General features: G+C 37.2%; 1 protein-coding gene across 1 annotated transcript in view; it reads right to left on the reverse strand.

Annotated features, from left to right (window-relative positions):
* Nucleotides 1–1,444: 1,444 nt before the first annotated feature.
* The window catches only part of SERINC5 (serine incorporator 5), a 42,838-nt gene continuing 26,184 nt past the window's right edge, over nt 1,445–18,098 (reverse strand). The window contains exons 5-12 of the mRNA XM_039333714.1: nt 15,387–15,480; nt 14,137–14,348; nt 11,681–11,776; nt 10,983–11,109; nt 9,735–9,801; nt 6,483–6,522; nt 4,274–4,421; nt 1,445–3,183 (exon numbers count right to left, since the gene is read on the reverse strand). Coding sequence (XP_039189648.1) covers nt 3,036–3,183; nt 4,274–4,421; nt 6,483–6,522; nt 9,735–9,801; nt 10,983–11,109; nt 11,681–11,776; nt 14,137–14,348; nt 15,387–15,480 — 932 coding nt within the window. The 3' untranslated portion in view covers nt 1,445–3,035. The remainder of the gene's footprint in view (nt 3,184–4,273; nt 4,422–6,482; nt 6,523–9,734; nt 9,802–10,982; nt 11,110–11,680; nt 11,777–14,136; nt 14,349–15,386; nt 15,481–18,098) is intronic.

The following is an 18,098-nucleotide window of genomic DNA, read 5'->3' on the forward strand; positions in this document are numbered from 1 at the left end:
CACAGTAAAATACATAGGAAAATCCCATTAACAATGAAAATGAAACTAGGATTAAGGCTATGCCTAGGTATAGATTTAGATCACTTTGGCATCTGGGCTGAAAACTGATGTGAGGACTAGATTATAAAAATTTCTGAATGGAAAGAGAACATAAAAGCTTTTTATTGGGACTCTGGGGTCCACAGTGAAATACATGGGAAAATCGCATGGACAATTAAAATGGAGCTACGGTTAGGGTTAGATCACTTTGGACTCATGGATGAAAAAATGTGTGAGGGCTAGAATCTTGGAGGTTCTCAAAGGAAAGAACGTAACAGTTTTTGTTCGGACTGTTTTGTGGAACGCAGTGAAATACATGGGAAAATCCAATTGACAATGGAAATGAAATGGGTTAGTGTTAGATTACTTTTGAGTCAGGTGAAAAAGAGTGTTAGGGGTAGATTCTAGGAGGTTCTCAAAGGAAAGATGACAGCTTTTCATTCTCAGTCATTTTTGAGCTGCACTGAAATACATAGGAAAATCTCACTGACAATGAAAATGAAACTAGGGCTAGGGTTAGGGTTAGATCACATTGGAATCATGGATGAAAAATTGTGTGATGCAACTTCCGAGTTAGACATCATGGTGTTGTAAAGCACAAACTAAATAGCCTTCGTATTATTGTTTATACTTTGTGGTTTTAGTTTTTTTTTCTACTTTTCTATAGTTTGATGGTTTGCTTTACTGTATTCTGTCATTTATAATCTGGTCACATACTGCAATAATACACTCTACATAGGGCTACCCTTCAGAGCTATACAGGCTCCTTGGATGGCCCATATAATATGGCTGTGGCATGACCTACATTGCTGATTCCTTGATCTTTGTCAAGTTACTGGCACTGATTTGGAGGAGACATCTTCAGTTTGCCATACATCTTTTGGAAGCCTCTCAACTGTCGCCAAACCTTATGACCCTACTACAGCTATTCTTTGTTTTACAGATCTGTGAAAGACGTAAATACAAGGACTGGTTGCAAAGTTATTTTTTTATTATTACTGTTACAACTGTGAACGATCACTAAATGAGGCAATTGCTAAACGAGGACTACCTGTATTCGTTAGAAATCAATTAATGCAGACCAACAAAGATATAGTATCCTGTTATATCAATCACCATATGAATAAAACTCTTGCTGATACTTTATTTATATATACATATAATTCATTATTATTAAATATATCAAAAGTTGAAAAAGATTCAGAAGTCTAAATATACAATGGAAAAGCTATGCTGAAAAATGATGAGAAAATACATATCCCCTTCCCAGTAAAATATTTGCTCCCCTACTGGAAATGGTTTGATTAAAATTTTCCATTTTTTTTCTAAAAAAGCTACCAAGAGATAATTGAACTAAAAGATACAAATAAATGGATGTGGCAATGAATATATGACATACCAGTAATTGAAATTTTTAACAAACTCAAGTTTATTGTTCAAGGAATTACAACTATAATACTTTTTGAATATGAAGTTATTCTTGAAAACTCCAACAAAATACTTTAAAAACACAAGTTGCTTGACTTGTACTATGGATTCATCTCAAAGTTTCAACCATTAACTTCCCCCAATATAGCCTTACATTTTATGCAAGTAAAAACTGTAATGTTTTAGGTATAATTCTGAATAAAATCCCTGGATATTTACAAAAGGTCAACACTGTATCAAAAGTTTAAAAAAAAGTTAAAAAAGAATTGCATATGAAGAACTATCCCAAGATGAAACTGCAGTAAATAAAAATAGTAAAGCAAATTATTAATTTCTGAAATTAAAATATTGCAGCTTTATCAATCTGCTTAGCTTTGAAAACAGGCACTTCTGTATCATCAAGAGGTGGTTGGTTTCCATTTATCAGAAATATTACATGGAAGCAGCTGTTGTAATATAATTCTCAGAAACCAAAGCATGACAGCATCATTCTACTAATTCTAGTGTAATTTTTCCAGCACATGGCAATTGAGCTTCCACAGATAAATAAAAAGAAAGCAGTAATGCCCGTTTCCTAGCAAGCTAATTCTTAAATTTATGATTGCAGTGTAATCCTAAATATGTTTAATCTGAATCTAGTTCTGGTGTATTTCATGGTTCTTACTTCCTAATAAAGAAGCATGTTTGGACTGGATTCTCCAAATGAAATTTGACAGGCATGGGAAAGAGATCTTATGCCAAATAAGAAATAGGAAATAAAAAATGTTTATTACCACTGAAGAAGTAGTTCAAACTGTGCTATTAAAATTACTTTGAATTAAATTGGTTTTTCCCTAATTTATCTACTATTGAATTTAAATATGAGTGCATCAAAATATATTTAAGGATGAAACTGAAGAGATACAAGAAAGATAAAGACAATTTAATAAAAATTATATTAAAAATACTTTGATAAGACAGAATTCTTATTTTATTGTCTACTATTCCTAACCGAATAGTTTGATAGATGCATCTAGTCCCACAGTGGCTCATAATAGTTAATTAATTGCACCAACATTTACAGTGTTGCACATCCCAGTCAAATTTTCAGGTTCCATGTTATGTCACCCAATGATTCATAAAAGGTGCTTTTCATTAATATAAATATTTTTATACCCACAATTCTTTCTCATTCACAATCCAGATTTGTAATAATTTACTATGAGATCTATTGCAGAATAAAAACTTTCTTGGCCTCATACTCTTCCACTGAATATGACATCTCATCCAGTGAAGTGTTAAACTCTTTTTCATCTATCTAAATAAAAGGGTTCAGGTGTATTACTTATTATGGAACACCAAACACATATGCACATATATTCAAAATCCAACTGCCTTGCCACATTGAACTAGGTGAGTTTCTTGAGTGTTCTTTAAATTCAGATAGTGAAAAAAAATATTTAAAAAATCTGTCTCAAAATGTAAGTGTTCCATGAGAGAAGCATTATCCTAACCATCAATGTCAGGAAAATGATTATACAGATAATTTTATGATTTATTAAACAAATGGAGCTGTAGCAGAAGCAGTTTCAAACATAAAATCCTCTGGTTGGGCAGCAGAAAGGTGCTAGAAGAGTCCACAGGTAGAGAAGGATACACACCCAACAAGAAGCCATTTTAATCCAGAAAATGGACCAGGTTCCAACGAAGAATTTTTCAATTGCAGCATTTTCATAACTACGATGAAAGGGAGTGGAGGTTACCTAATTTGCTGATACACAAATCAATTCTAGAAGGATGGTGCAATTCTATGAGGACTTATTTCAAAGAAACTGTAGTGAACTTCCCTGGATCCTGTTTCCTCACTAGCAAGAAATGTTTGTTTATTCAAACCCGTTCAGTGCTACTTTCTCCCAGATAAGATAACCCATGCATAGCAGTCTGCTTTCAACTAATTTGTGCAGGCCAGACATCAGGAATTTGATTTTTATTACATTTCTTGTAAACCTGTGATAAGAAATGCAATAAACCAATTCAGATTACAGTTCTGTAAATGCCAGCCATCATCCACTATTATTAATTTGCAATGCAACTGTTAAATCTAAAACATTTTCTTCTGAAACTTCTATTTGATGTACCCTATTTCCAGAAACACAAAGATGGATTTGTACTTAAGTTGTACTATAGTTATAATGTTGTGTGCTTAAAATATCTAATTGCATCATCTCAGTAATCTTTATATAACTGGCCACAATTATTTATCTGATTTTATAGGGAATGAGGCTTAGATTGAAGGAATAATGAGTTGCCTAAAGCCATCAAATAGTTTGTGTAAAAGGTGAAATTTAATTCAGAAGCTCCTGTTACCGTAAGCATCACCTGGCAGAGGGCTAGGTTTCTTGAGGGACCACCTTTTTCCAAGAACATCTGCCTACTCACATGCTGCCAGAACATGCGTCTTTTACTTTTTGTCATCTTATGGTACCTAGAATGATCTCCCTCCCCTTCCCCCAAGCCCCAACTTTTCTCACCTTTAGGAAACTGTCAAGGTCTGACTCTTAGGCGTTAGGGGGCCAGTGGAGTGGAAGTCCCCTTGTGGCTTTGTTATGTGCACAATTGCCAGTTTATATTTGGCATTTTATATATTAATCCAGTTAGGAGTGGTAATTTCATTTCTACCGTATTAAGTTCCATGCAGTCCTCCCAAATTCTTCCCCAGGAGGCTAGACAGTCTTAGAGTGGTTATGAAGGGGCTGACTCGAGAAAGAGGACCAGAGGGGTTCCCGCTACATAAAATCAAACTGTACATTTGTTTTGAGGGACTTACTGGAACCAATGGGTAACAGTCATCATCACATAAAGAGACGCCAGGAAGAATACAAAGTGGAAATAAGCATAGCTGTATACAGTTCCTTTCTTTTCGTCATAAATTACTCTCTGACCGCTTTCTGTCCCAATATGCTCTTCAACCTCAGCTGGGTAAAATAAATAGAAAGAGAAATATGATATACTTTAGATCTAAATCAGTAACATATACTCAGAATAAAGTTAACAATGCAAAATAACCCTGTGTTGAGTCTGAAACAGCTGTTTTAAGCATAGAATGGCCCTGCAACAGCTGTTTTAACCTCAAAACATTTCTGAAAAAAAAAATGATACAGCCATTTTGCATTTGAACAGGGTCATTTCAATTCTGAAACATTTTGAAAACCCATATATACACATTACCTGGGAAAAAAACCCTAATGAATGAGATGGGATTATTTTTGAGTTAACCCAGCTAGGATTGCCTTGGCTGAAACTCAATTAAAAAGATTGGGAAGGGGGAGAATCCATTCTTAAAGTGTTATGCCAAACTAACCATATTAATTAGTCCCCTTTCACACTTATCTTCCTTTACGAATATTTTTGCTTAAATTGATAGTTGCTGGTCTTTGGTCAAGTCATTGTGAGCTGAAGTTTAGGACTTCTGCCCTTGAGCAATTATTAGTAAGTGTCAAGAATGTGGCCTGGAAGAGAGCCAAAGGATGTTTTCTGCAGTGGCTATTCTTCTGTTTGATGTGAAATTTCACATCCATTTCTCCCTGGCCTTGATATCCTTCCCACTTGTGGGAGGACACACAAATACAAACTTTACTACTGAACTACAACTCTTCTCATTGTTGAGAATTTTCTTCTCAATTTAATGGCAATCTATTATAATTAATTCCAAAAGAAAATATATTCCGCTAACACATGGGATAAAAATACTGTTTTCTGTCCACAGATATGTTCTTTTTAAAGCTATGTCTGTAATCAACATGCTTGTGGTTATAACATATATTTTAAGTTTTAAGCTTCTTGTGTGGTTATATGGTTTTTCTCCACACACAGAAGCAAATCTAAAAAAGAAAAACTGCAGTGCTTTAAGATGACAAAAATAACCTTTCAAGAGAATCTTTTTAATACACATGTATTCAAGTTTTAAAAGACTCTATATGCATTTGAAGTTTCTGAAAATGCTGCCATATGTCAAACAGGCTCTCTCCCATCCCAAATATGTGATAAACTAGTATCCCATGTAGCCTTTAAATCTCAATTCCTATGGGTGAAGGCAAATAACTGGTAGCTGAAAATTAAAAACTAACCCAAAAAATATATCATAGTACTTCTGTTAGTAATCATAATTTATTAACTGCAGATTTAAAAAGAATCTATTTCTGTGTCTGTGGGAATAGTTTAAAAAATGATGAAACACTTTTGTGAAGTTGATCGCACTTATGAAATCTACAAACCAATCAAATTCAAAGGTAATTAGAATTAGAAATGTAGCATGACAATTCTCATGTTTATTTATTTATATCCTGAGGGGATGCGATGGCGCAGCAGCTTAATAATGCTGGAACTGCCACCCAGAAATAGTCTGTATTCCAGCAGTTCAAGCCCAACTCTGTGAGATGGGGTGAGTTCCCGCTGCTTGCTCCCCGGCTCCTGCCCACCCAGCAGTTCTAAAGCATGAAATATTGCAAGTAGATAAATGGATACCACTTTGGTGGGAAAAACATAGCTGCGTTCATATATGCGGAGAGCGGAAGCCAGTGCTGGACCTGGCTGGATGTGAGGCAATGCAACATGAGGCAAGGGGAGACCAGAGGGGGAGCCGGGAAGAACCAGCAAACCAAGTGCCGCTAGTCAGCTGGTGTAAGCTAGTTTGCTCCCCGTGGTGCACCAAGGATAAGCACACAAGTGTTGAACAGAATGAACTAGCAATGTAGGCTGTCAGGACTGCATTGTGTCTAGTGTTTGTAGATTGCTATATGCCATAAGCTAAATAAATAAATATTTATATCCTGCCTTTATTATTTTTAGAAATAATTCAAGACAGCTAACATATCCAACACACCTTCCCAGTGAGATAGGTTGAGCTGAGACAGAGTGACTGGCCCAAATTCACCCAGCTGGCTTTCATGCCTAAGGTGGGACTTGAACTCACAATCTCCCGCTTTCTCTGTTTTAAAAAATATAAATTTGCACAGAAGAAAAAATGAAATTCTTACCGTCTCCATCAGGAGTACAGCAGAAGCAACAGCGAGCTACCTACAACAGAGACACAAAACCAAAAGGTTTTTTCCACTAATTCAGAAACAAGTAAGTTAGCACTGATACTCTTCAAAATATTGCAATGAAACATTATTAGTAAAAGGACACACATTTCCATTTTCGTTCAAAGGACCATGGTACCATGATTTTTATACTGGCAACTTTTTCTTTTGTCAATAGCTTACATTAAAAACAAAAGAAAAAGAAATATATGCCTGAAAAGAATGGATTTTGCTCTTAGATTTTTCTCTTTTAAGGCAGAGATTGTTTTTTTTTATAATAGCAATATATAGGTGGTACTCCTTGCTTAATGATAGTAATTGAGACTGCAATTTCCATTGCTAAGCAATGTGGTCATAAAGCGAGACACCACATGCTTGCACGAGTCTCTGTTCCATCTTACAGAACTGAAACTTGTGACTTCCTTCTGGCTTTCAACAAGGAAAATCAATGGTGAAGCCAGCAGGAAGTTGTAAGTCCCTGTCAAAAGCTTTTCCTTCGGTGGCTAGCAAGGAGGCTGGCAGGCAGGTGAGTGCTATGGAGTGTGGCTGAGTGGTGGAGGGAATGGTGTGATGCAGGACTGCAGTGCAGTGTGAGTGCAGCACTCCCTCTTTGATTCAGGCTACAGAGCATGCGTGTGGCAAGGCTGAGGAGTGCACAGCTCTGTGGTGTGCGACTGCAATGGACTTGTGTGCATATGGTGCAAGGGTGGTGGGGCTAGGGGTGCACAGCTTGAATATAGCTGGGCTGGGTGTGTGTGTATGTCATCTGTGAGTGCAGCTAGTCACCTGCTCACCCTGCTGCCCAGGGACTCCTTGGGATAGAAAGTGGTGGGAGCAGGAGCAACTTACAATCTTTCCTGCCAGTTTCCCCACTGACTTCGTGGGAAGCCAGCAGGGAAGGCCACAAATAATGATATAACCATGGGATATTGCAACTGTTGTTAAGTGCAAGCCAGTTGCCAAGTGCCTGAATCATGATCACTTGACTGCATGGACACTGCAATGGGCACAATTTCAAGTTCTTGAAATGTTAAGTCCCACTTACTCAGTGCTGTTGTAACTGTGAATGGTTGTTGAACAAGTGGTCAGTCAGCAAGGACTACCTGTAGTTAGTTAGCTATATAATTTTGTGATCATATTAATATGCATATTAATAAATAGGATTTTAAAGATAAATTAATTTTTTTAAAAAAAAATCTGTATAAAGTATTTTTAAAAGCAAAGGAATATGCCTCAATTTTGATAAATGTTATTACAGCAAGAAAGTACATTCTGTAAAGGCATGTTTCATTTTGACAATCTCTAATTATGTTCTTCCAAATAACTATGAACACCAAAATAGCAATGTAAAAAGTTATGTTTAGCAGATATTCTGGTCTCGTAAATCCTTGCAAGATGCAGTTAGCAATGTTGCCATGCATATAAAGAGTCCTTCACAATGTGACTAACAGTCAAGTTCAGATGCAAGAAAGCCTCTCTATTTAAAAGAAGCAGCTGGAGAATTATGTTTACATTTCTAATCAGGAGACAAAAGAGCTTCTGTCACAGGGAAGAATGAGACCTACAATTAGTTGCCTGCTGCTAGTCTTCTCTTTATGTTTCCCCTACAATAGTTCTTGTAGTGCTCTTTAAGAGCAAATGATCTAAAAATAACACTATTATGGTATACTCCAGTACTACATTTCTGAGCTCTCCCATGCAGCCTGGACTATTGTCCTAGACAGCATCCATCTGTGCTGGCTCTTGCTTAGCACAAGAACACTGTTTTCTAATAGCACTGTCTGAAGTGGCAAGCATGTGATACCACATGTCGCAACTTTGACACTGCTGCTAGTCCAAACAAAATGGAAAGGATAACAATGACAGCAACATTATAGAAGGCATTAAAATAGATTAATATCCAATGTCCCAGACAAGACATTGAGGCCTTTTTGAAATATCTCTTTGAATGCTAACATTTCAGTAGCACCTGAAAAAAGTACCAACTGGTAGGATATTAACATAAAAACTGGTTTTAGATCTTCTGTTAATTAAAACAAATTGGCAGCCACAGATACTAAAAACTGAATTGTGTTTATATTTGATTGTGTTTATACAAGCCAAATCAAGGTGAAGATAGTTGGTATGTGGACTTGCCCTGGAAATATAAGGCATCACAGGTATGATATTAGGACACTGAATATTGTGGCTTGATCTCCTTGAAATTATAATGCTGCATTTTTTTTCCCTTCTCCACATAACATAGAAGGGACTGTGGACCATAATAGAATTAGTATCTACATATCCACCCTAGTTTAAAATACATTTACCACCTCTCTAAATTCTATTGTTTTGTCTTCTAAGCAAATAGCCTGCATCCACAATAGTTAGAATCTTCCTCAGCAAAAACTCTCTAGTTTTCATAATATGAAACTATGTTGAATTGCTAGATGAGCTTCAATAGATAGTAATATAGCAAATAAACAAAATATTTAAGAACTATAATAATAAAACATGAAAATATGCAACTCTGTGTGATAATTTCTTACATTGTTATAATCTCTGAATCCAAATCTTTCTCCTGAAAGAATACAACACTATAATCGTATCTTATAGTTATTTGCTACTATACATCAAGGTAGGGATCACTTTTAGAATAACTAACCATGAAATCTGGCCAAACTACATGTTTGCGTTTGTAGACTTGCTCTAATATGAAAGCTTCACTATGCAGACTTCTGTTTCACCAGGGGAGAGAGAAGAGGGCATCATGCCAATAAGACAACAAGACTTAAGAAAAGGACCATCTAATCAGAAGAGACACTTTTTTACAGTTAACCTCAGCCTACCTTGTTTGTTGAAGCGTCTATATTAAGGTGGCAATTCAATAGCCTTCAACTTTGGAATGAGAGAAGAATCTGTTCTGATTTGACTTGGGCATCTTTTAAAAGCTAATCAGAAAATGGAGAAAAGGTTAAAGGGAAAGAGAGGAATGTCTACTGTAGGTGTGGATGTCTCATCATGAAGCCATCCGTTTTCAGCTAAAGCAGGGATGTCCAACCTTGGCAACTTTAAGACTTGTGAACTTCAACTTTCAGAATTCCCCAATCAGCCATACTTCCTTCTGGCTGGGGAATTCTGGGAGTTGGAAGTCCACAAGTCTTAAAAGTTGCCAAGGTTGGACATCTCTGGGCTAGAGCAATGGGTTGTGTGACAATGCTGACTCACTTCTGTTTCAGGTGTTGCATATATCCCTCTGAGTGCTTCGGAGCTTGCTCGTGTTGTTGAGGTCAAACTAGAGAAAAAAACAGAAAGGAAAGATGGTTCTGCAATAATACTGTATATTGATGTAGGAGGGATATTTTATTTTCCTAACAACATATAAAACAGTTTCAACAAGATGCTAGTTCCTATGCCATTAAATTTAATATAGACCAGGGGTTCTCAACCTTGGTAACTTTAAGACTTGTGGACTTCAACTCCCAGAATTCCTCAGCCAGCTTTGCTTTGCTGGCTGAGGAATTCTGGGAGTTGAAGTCCACAAGTCTTAAAGTTGCCAAGGTTGAGAATCCCTGATATAGACGCTTTCAAGTTCAAAGAGCCTTGATTCATGTAAGCTGCCTCTACCATGGAAAGCAAGTAAAAACTTGATAAAAATGGTCTATTCTAGTTTTTTTTCCTCCTGTTCAATCATATCTGATTCTTGGAGACTGAATAAGGCAGGCATTTATGTTGCGATGTCCTGGGGTCATGACTACCATCTGTGACCATCCTAGCTGATTTCCGACAGGCAAAGTAAATGGGGGAAGCTGGTTTCGCTTAAGAACCACACGATTCACTTTTAACAACTGGAGTGATTTGCTTAACAACCCTGGCAAAAAAGGCACCCTTCACGATTCACTTAACAACTGCCATGCTTAGCAATGAAAATTTTGGGCCCAATTTTGGTTTTACGTTGAAGACTACCTGTGCCTTGTATAGTAAAGGTAGCCCTTGATCTACCACTGTTTGATGATAGTTCGAATTTAGAAGAGTCTCAGAAAAGGTTACAACCCGTCGCATTACCCTAGTTCTTGGATATCAGCTCATACTTGCTAAAGTTGGTGCGAACTTCCCAGCCAGCTTCCAACAGGAAAAATCAATTGGGGAAACTGGATTTGCTTAATAACTGTGTGATTCACTTAACAGCCTCAATAAGAATGGTCATAAAATCAGATCGGGTCATATGAAGTCTTTTAAAGGCTGCATTGCTCAGCAACCAAACTTTTGATCCCAACTGTGGTCACAAGTCAAGGACTACCTGTAGTTTTCAATTAAGTCATTTTCCAATTCCTTAAATAAAAATGTTACATATTTTTAAATTTGATAGATAACAAGCTATGGAAGAAAGATGTCAAATACTTACTCCCCTCTGAGAGGTAAACAAGTATCTGTCTATCTGCATAAAATTTTATTACAGCTGAAATGAAGACTTACCAGGAATATAAAATGCAACAGAACAAAATAGTAGTTCCCAGCCCGGTCACCAAGTTTTCATCTGTTTGCAGCCCTTGGCCAAAGTCAGGCACACAGATTGTTATATTATTTTGATTCTCATCTAGGACTTGAAAAAGAACCCACAATTAGCTCAATTAATTTTATATTTCCTGTATCCAATTATCTACATATGCTTTACCCTGGATAATGATGTGTTCCCTTTTTTCCAATTCCCTCGAATTTCCTGCATCTCTTAATTAGCGGAAGATCTTCTAAGTCTGTGCAGATGATTTCTGAACTATATGAGGCCTGCTGGAGGAGGAAGGTTTGACTCCCTCCTTTGATTTTAAAGATGGAGATTATTCATCTTTACAAATTACTTTTAAATAGGAAAAATATTATTGCAACTGATTGGGATAAACATCTGAAGAGAGAACTTACAAGATAAAGTTGCTCCTTGCTATTCCCTTCTCTTTAACTAGATGTATTAATTGATTATAGTATCTCTTACACAATACTTTTTTGGTAGGGTGACTGGGAGTTTCCAGTATGGTGATTTCAAAGTGTGTGCTGGACATTCAGAATTGCCAATTAGCACAAGCAACATAAATTGGAAAGTGTGACTTTGGGAGAAGGATTATTTTACATAGATAATCAGTGCACATGTATCTGTTAATTTCTAATTCAAGGTAACTTACTGATTTCTGGAGGTTTGCTTGACAGAGATGAGAAGGTGAGGTACATGACATAGCAGCTGATAATGCCTGACTGCAACAAGCCAGAATGAGGCTGACCTGTAATTTTAAAACAGGGATACATCTGTAGACTTTTCTTTGGCAAAAAGGTTCATACTGTAAATAATGTTGAGTTCATGGACCTTGAATCTTTAATTAATTAATACCCCTCCGAAAGGCACCCCTCACCGAAATGGCTTTGTGGATCCGGAGCGGCCCACCAAACAGCCGCTGAGTGAGTTGGGGCTTTCCCTACGCCTGAACTCTCCAGCGGAGCTGCAGCTGCAAGCTCCGCTCACAAACGCGTTACTGTTGGCTGGACTAACAGCCGTTAGTCCAAGCCGCTGATAGTTCAGGTCCCTTCTTGGGGTAATGGGAGGGGGTATGTGGAAGGGGATAGGACCCCGTCCCCAACGAGGCCTGATACCTCCCCAGTGAAGGAATTTAGGTATCTCTAGCCTTTCTTTGGAATGGAAATTTCAGAATTTGCAATGATCTAATTCAAATAAATAATCCAATTAACTAAGCTACTGGAAATGAAATCCACCAATGGTAGACTGTACTTGCCTAAGAGCCAAACTTGCATGTCTGTCCAGTGGGCGAGATCAATCAAGATTGGGATCTTGTGGCCCAGGACGGGCATGGCAACTTTGGCTGACTGATCTGATTGGGCAGGAATACAGTCTCAACCCATTGGTGGATTCTCCATCTCCAGTGCTGGAGAATGTATGAGGATTAGATCTCTCTGAAAATTATAACAAATCCTTCACATTACTTCTCTCTGCTATTCTGCTAGTCCATCAAAAGAGGGACAAATAATTCAATTCCTGAATGATGTTTTCTGTCATCAAAGTATATCAAAAGTTCAAGAGGATAAAATGAATCTTGAGAAAATACAAACAGCTGAGAAAAGTCAAATTAAACCCGAAATCTAAATCTCAATTTAACACACAAAAATGTACTTTCATTTCCCTGGAATAACCACATTGAGGGGAAAGGGTGTTGGGGAAACCAAGCACATACCAAGCACTAATGGTTTAGATATAGATTTAGTCGTATTTAGAGCAACCTCCCTGAAATCAAAGAACATAAAGAAGTTCTGACTAACAGAAGTCCCTTTCATTTCAAAAGGAGTTCTTTAGGGATGGGTATTCCTTCCAGATCTTAGAAGATACCGCAGAATCCCTTCAGATATTGACATAAGATTGAAGTTTTTAATGTGACCCACAGGAAATGATTAAATAATGGGGAGTAATCATAAACAGAAATGTAAAAAAAAGAAAAGAAAAAGTTGTTTCTTCACCATTTCTCAATTCCTGAAACAATCTTTAGTTCTTGCTAGTACTCATTTAATAAAAAATCTGAGGTCCTAGGCTATAAATTTCCAAGTCCAATAATAAATATCTCCTTTCCACAATATAGATAACAATAGAACTCTAATTACATATTGAATTTTATAAGTGATTTTAATTTTAGTGCATCATTTATTTATTTATTTATGAGACTTATATACCGCTTTCTCTAAGCGGTGTATACCAGTAAGCAATGTATGTATGTATGTATGTATGTATGTATATATATATATATATATATATATATATATATATATATATATATATATATATATATATATATATATTTACATTGCCCCCAACAATCTGGGTCCTCATGGGGTTATCTCTGTAGTAAATAATAATGCAAACATTCCCTTAGGAATAGGATGTAAGAAATCGCCTTGAATTGAGTATACTTTGACTAGCTGTGGTCTACATCTCTAGAGGAAGCATTTTACATGATTTTCTGTTTAGTTTAAGAGTCGAAAGCCAGGAATTGAACTTGGGATTAGCTTCATGGAAAACATGCTCTCTCTCACTGAGTTACCACAATGATGTAACTTGACTCTCCTGGGGAACCTTACATGAGTGGACTGACAAAAATAGCAGTGGATATAAATCGATTCCCTTCCACAAAGGTTTCAGCTAATATGCCAGAGATCATGGCTGACAGACCAAATAATCTTGAAATTAAACCGAGTTACTGAAAGTCAGGCAATAGGGCAATTAGTAATTCCAGATTTAGGTCTTATAGTGGTCTCTCCATTACTTCAGAATAAATACTATATTATCGCAGAAAATGATTTTTAAAATTAAGGCAGTAAAATCAATCTTGCCTACCATGCCTTATAACTACTGTCTTTTATAAACAAAACAATATTTAGTTTGCAGGCTCACTTTGCTCCAGACTGAATATGAGGCCTTTTTTTCTACTACTGGTCTCATGACCTGACCTTTTTTGAGCAGTCTTTTTATTTTTTCCCAGACTATGATTTGTGATAAACTAAGGGACTGAATATGGCTAGGAAATGATCTCCAATTCCAAGCAACCAAGTCTAGAGTGACAGTAAAAGAAAGCTTGCTTACGGTATTGGACACAAGGTGAAATGGCTACCATTGAAACAAGCAAGCACAAGCCGCCATTGATGCCAAGCAGGATCTTGTTAAATGTACAGCCATCAGCACGGGTATAAAAGACAGCCATCACAATTAGAGCTCCAACAGCAACGGAATACAATATGAGAGTCACAAGAGCTAAGGAGCCATACCAAAGTTGATTGTGCTTTGTGCCAGATGTCCTGTTTGGGAAAGAAAAGGAATTATGCATTAAGCTCAAAGAAAACAAATGATATTAAGCATTTAGAAGCCCACAAAGGAGATTAGTTCATTAGGCCTATGTGAAGTGGATAAAGAATTAATTCTTTATACAGAAAGATATTGTTCTTTAGAACGGGTGTTCAATTATTATTTTAAATTTATAGGATATTCAGATTAATGCATTTTAATAGTTTGTACTGTGTCTAGTTATACCAGCAATATATTGAGTAATATTTAAATTATTTCACTCTTTAAGAGCATGGTCTCATGTATCTTATGATCAGCCTAAAGTTAGGTTTCTCTTGAAATTTGCTGGGGAGATGGGAAGTAAAACTTGGGGACAGATCAGTGACTTCCCAGCTCCGCTTAAAAGACGCATATTTCTAAAAAGATATTATTTCTTTAATATTTAAAGGAACGTATGTGGGATATGTACACAGATTAATTTGTAATCAATTTGGTGAAACTCTCAAGGCTAAAAATGACACTGCTTTGTTTTATGAAAATTGAAATGATTGATTTAAGACAATCAAAAGTTTACTTCAGGATGTATTTGGAAAGACTAAAGCTATTTCTTCTAAATTTAGAGATTACAATAACAAGATCTAAGAACCTTGAAAAATGTGTATATAAGGAAGTTAGGACATTTCAGTAATTGTTAAACCCCATAAAGATTTAGATTTTATCTGTAGATTAAGATTTTAGCTCTCTTATGAATGTCACACATTTTTTAAAAACGAAACTAAGATAACCAGCTGAGGAAATATTGTAGCAAGCTTGTTTGGCCAAGTGAAAAGTACAACAGGCAATAAATAGGAAGTAAGATATTTATAAAGCTACAAACAAAGGAAGCTTGATGGTTAAAAACAAAGAAACAACTGACGAGAGAAACTGAACGAGAATGCCTGCTATAAAACTTTAAAACAGATCAACTGTGATTTTGATTTTTTTAAAATTTTAAAAATAGAATTCAGCTAAAAGGACACTTCCTCTTATATGCAGGCATGAAAGAAACCTACCAGTTTTTATTCCATTTGTGTGCAAATTCTACAAGGAGGATAAGCTGAATGATGATGAAGAGGAAGCCTCCTGTAGCACCAACATAACGCCATGCTGCAGAAAACATAAAAATTGCTTTGTTGATTATGACTCATAAAGAAAAATACCAATTTTATTCATTACATTTATAAAGCAATTAAATTATGGTAAGGAGGTTACCCCCTTTATGGATTACTGCCTTGTCGTGGCGAAGGGGCTTGCGTAACTCAATGAAGCTATAAGCTATGCCGTGCAGGGTCACCCAAGACGGACAGGTTATAGCAGAGAGTTCTGACAAAATGTGATCCACTGGAGAAGGAAATGGCAAACCACTCCAGTATCTTTGCCATGAAAACCCCATGGACAGTACTAAAAGGCAAAAAGATATGACGCTGGAAGATGAGCCCCTCAGGTCGGAAGGTGTCCAATATGCTACTGGGGAAGAGCAGAGGGCTAGTACTAGTAGCGCCAGAAAGAATGAAGCGACTGGGCCAAAGCCGAAAGGACGCTCAGCTGTGGATATATCTGGTGGTGAAAGGAAAGTCCGATGCTGTAAAGATTTTTTCTCCATAGGAACCTGGAATGTAAGATCCATGAATCAAGGCAAGCTAGACGTAGTCAAAAAAGAGATGACAAGACTGAACATCGACATCTTAGGAATCAGCGAACTAAAATGGACAGGAATGGGTGAATTTAACTCAGATGACCATCAGGTATACTACTGTGGGCAAGAATCCCTCAGAAGAAATGGAGTAGCCTTCATAGTCAATAAAAGAATAGGAAAAGCAATACTGGGATACAATCCCCAAAATGACAGAATGATCTCAATTCGAATCCAAGGCAAACCATTCAATATCACAATAGTCCAAATCTATGCCCCAACCACTGGTGCTGAAGAGGATGAAATTGACCGGTTCTATGAAGCCCTACAGCACCTTATAGAATTAACACCAAAAAATGATGTCCTTATCATCATGGGGGATTGGAATGCTAAGGTAGGAAGCCAAAAGATAACCGGAATAACAGGCAAGTTTGGCCTTGGAGAACAAAATGAAGCAGGGCACAGGCTAATAGAATTTTGTCAAGAGAATACGATGGTCATAACAAACACTCTTTTCCAACAACCCAAGAGACGGCTCTACACATGGACATCACCAGACGGTCAACATAGAAATCAGATTGACTATGTGCTCTGCAGCCAAAGATGGAGAAGCTCTATACAGTCAGTAAAAACAAGACCAGGAGCTGACTGTGGCTCAGATCATGAGCTTCTCGTTGCAAAATTTAGGCTTAAATTGAAAAAAGTAGGGAAAAGCACTAGGCCACTCAGGTATGAACTAAATCATATTCCTGATGAATATACAGTAGAGGTGACAAATAGATTTAAGGAACTGGATCTGATAGACAGAGTGCCTGAAGAACTATGGATGGAAGTTCGCAACATTGTACAAGAGGTAGCAACTAAAACCATCCCAAAGAAAAAGAAATGCAAGAAAGCAAAATGGCTGTCTCAGGAAGCTTTGCAAATAGCTGAGGAAAGAAGGGAAGCGAAAGGCAAAGGAGAAAGAGAAAGATACACCCAATTGAATGCAGAATTCCAGAGAGTAGCTAGAAGAGATAAGAATGCCTTCTTAAATGAACAGTGCAAAGAAATAGAAGAAAACAACAGAATAGGGAGGACCAGAGATCTCTTCAAGAAAATTGGAGATATGAAGGGAACGTTTCATGCAAAGATGGGCATGATAAAGGACCAAAATGGCAGAGACCTAACAGAGGCAGAAGAGATTAAGAAGAGATGGCAAAACTACACAGAAGAACTATACAAGAATGAGCTTAACATCCCAGATAACCACAATGAGATGGTCACTGACCTCGAACCAGACATCCTAGAATGTGAAGTGAAATGGGCCTTAGAAAATCTGAGCAACAACAAAGCTAGTGGAGGTGACAGTATTCCAGCTGAGCTATTCAAAATCTTAAAAGACGATGCAGTAAAAGTGCTACACTCAATTTGCCAGCAAATTTGGAAAACTCAACAGTGGCCACAGGATTGGAAAAGGTCAGTTTACATTCCAATTCCAAAGAAAGGCAATGCCAAAGAATGTTCAAACTATCGCACCATTGCACTCATTTCACATGCTAGTAAAGTTATGCTTAAAATCCTACAAGCTAGACTCCAGCAGTATGTGGATCGAGAACTACCAGAAGTACAGGCAGGATTTCGAAGAGGCAGAGGAACTAGAGATCAAATTGCCAACATACGCTGGATCATGGAGAAAGCTAGGGAGTTCCAGAAAAACATCTACTTCTGCTTCATTGACTATGCAAAAGCCTTTGATTGTGTGGATCACAACAAATTGTGGCAAGTTCTTAAAGAGATGGGAGTACCAGACCATCTCATTTGTCTCTTGAGAAACCTATATGCGGGTCAAGAAGCAACAGTGAGAACCGAACACGGAACCACTGATTGGTTCAAAATTGGAAAAGGAGTCCGGCAAGGCTGTATACTGTCGCCCTGCCTATTTAACTTATATGCAGAGCACATCATGAGAAAGGCAGGGCTAGATGAATCAAAAGTTGGAATTAAGATTGCCGGGAGAAATATCAACAACCTAAGATATGCAGATGATACCACTCTAATGGCAGAAAGTGAAGAGGAACTAAAGAGCCTCTTGATGCGGGTGAAGAAGGAG

This window comes from Crotalus tigris, unplaced genomic scaffold (assembly GCF_016545835.1).
Source record: "Crotalus tigris isolate CLP2741 ecotype Arizona unplaced genomic scaffold, ASM1654583v1 scf7180000024506.7606697, whole genome shotgun sequence".
NCBI lineage: Eukaryota > Metazoa > Chordata > Lepidosauria > Squamata > Viperidae > Crotalus > Crotalus tigris.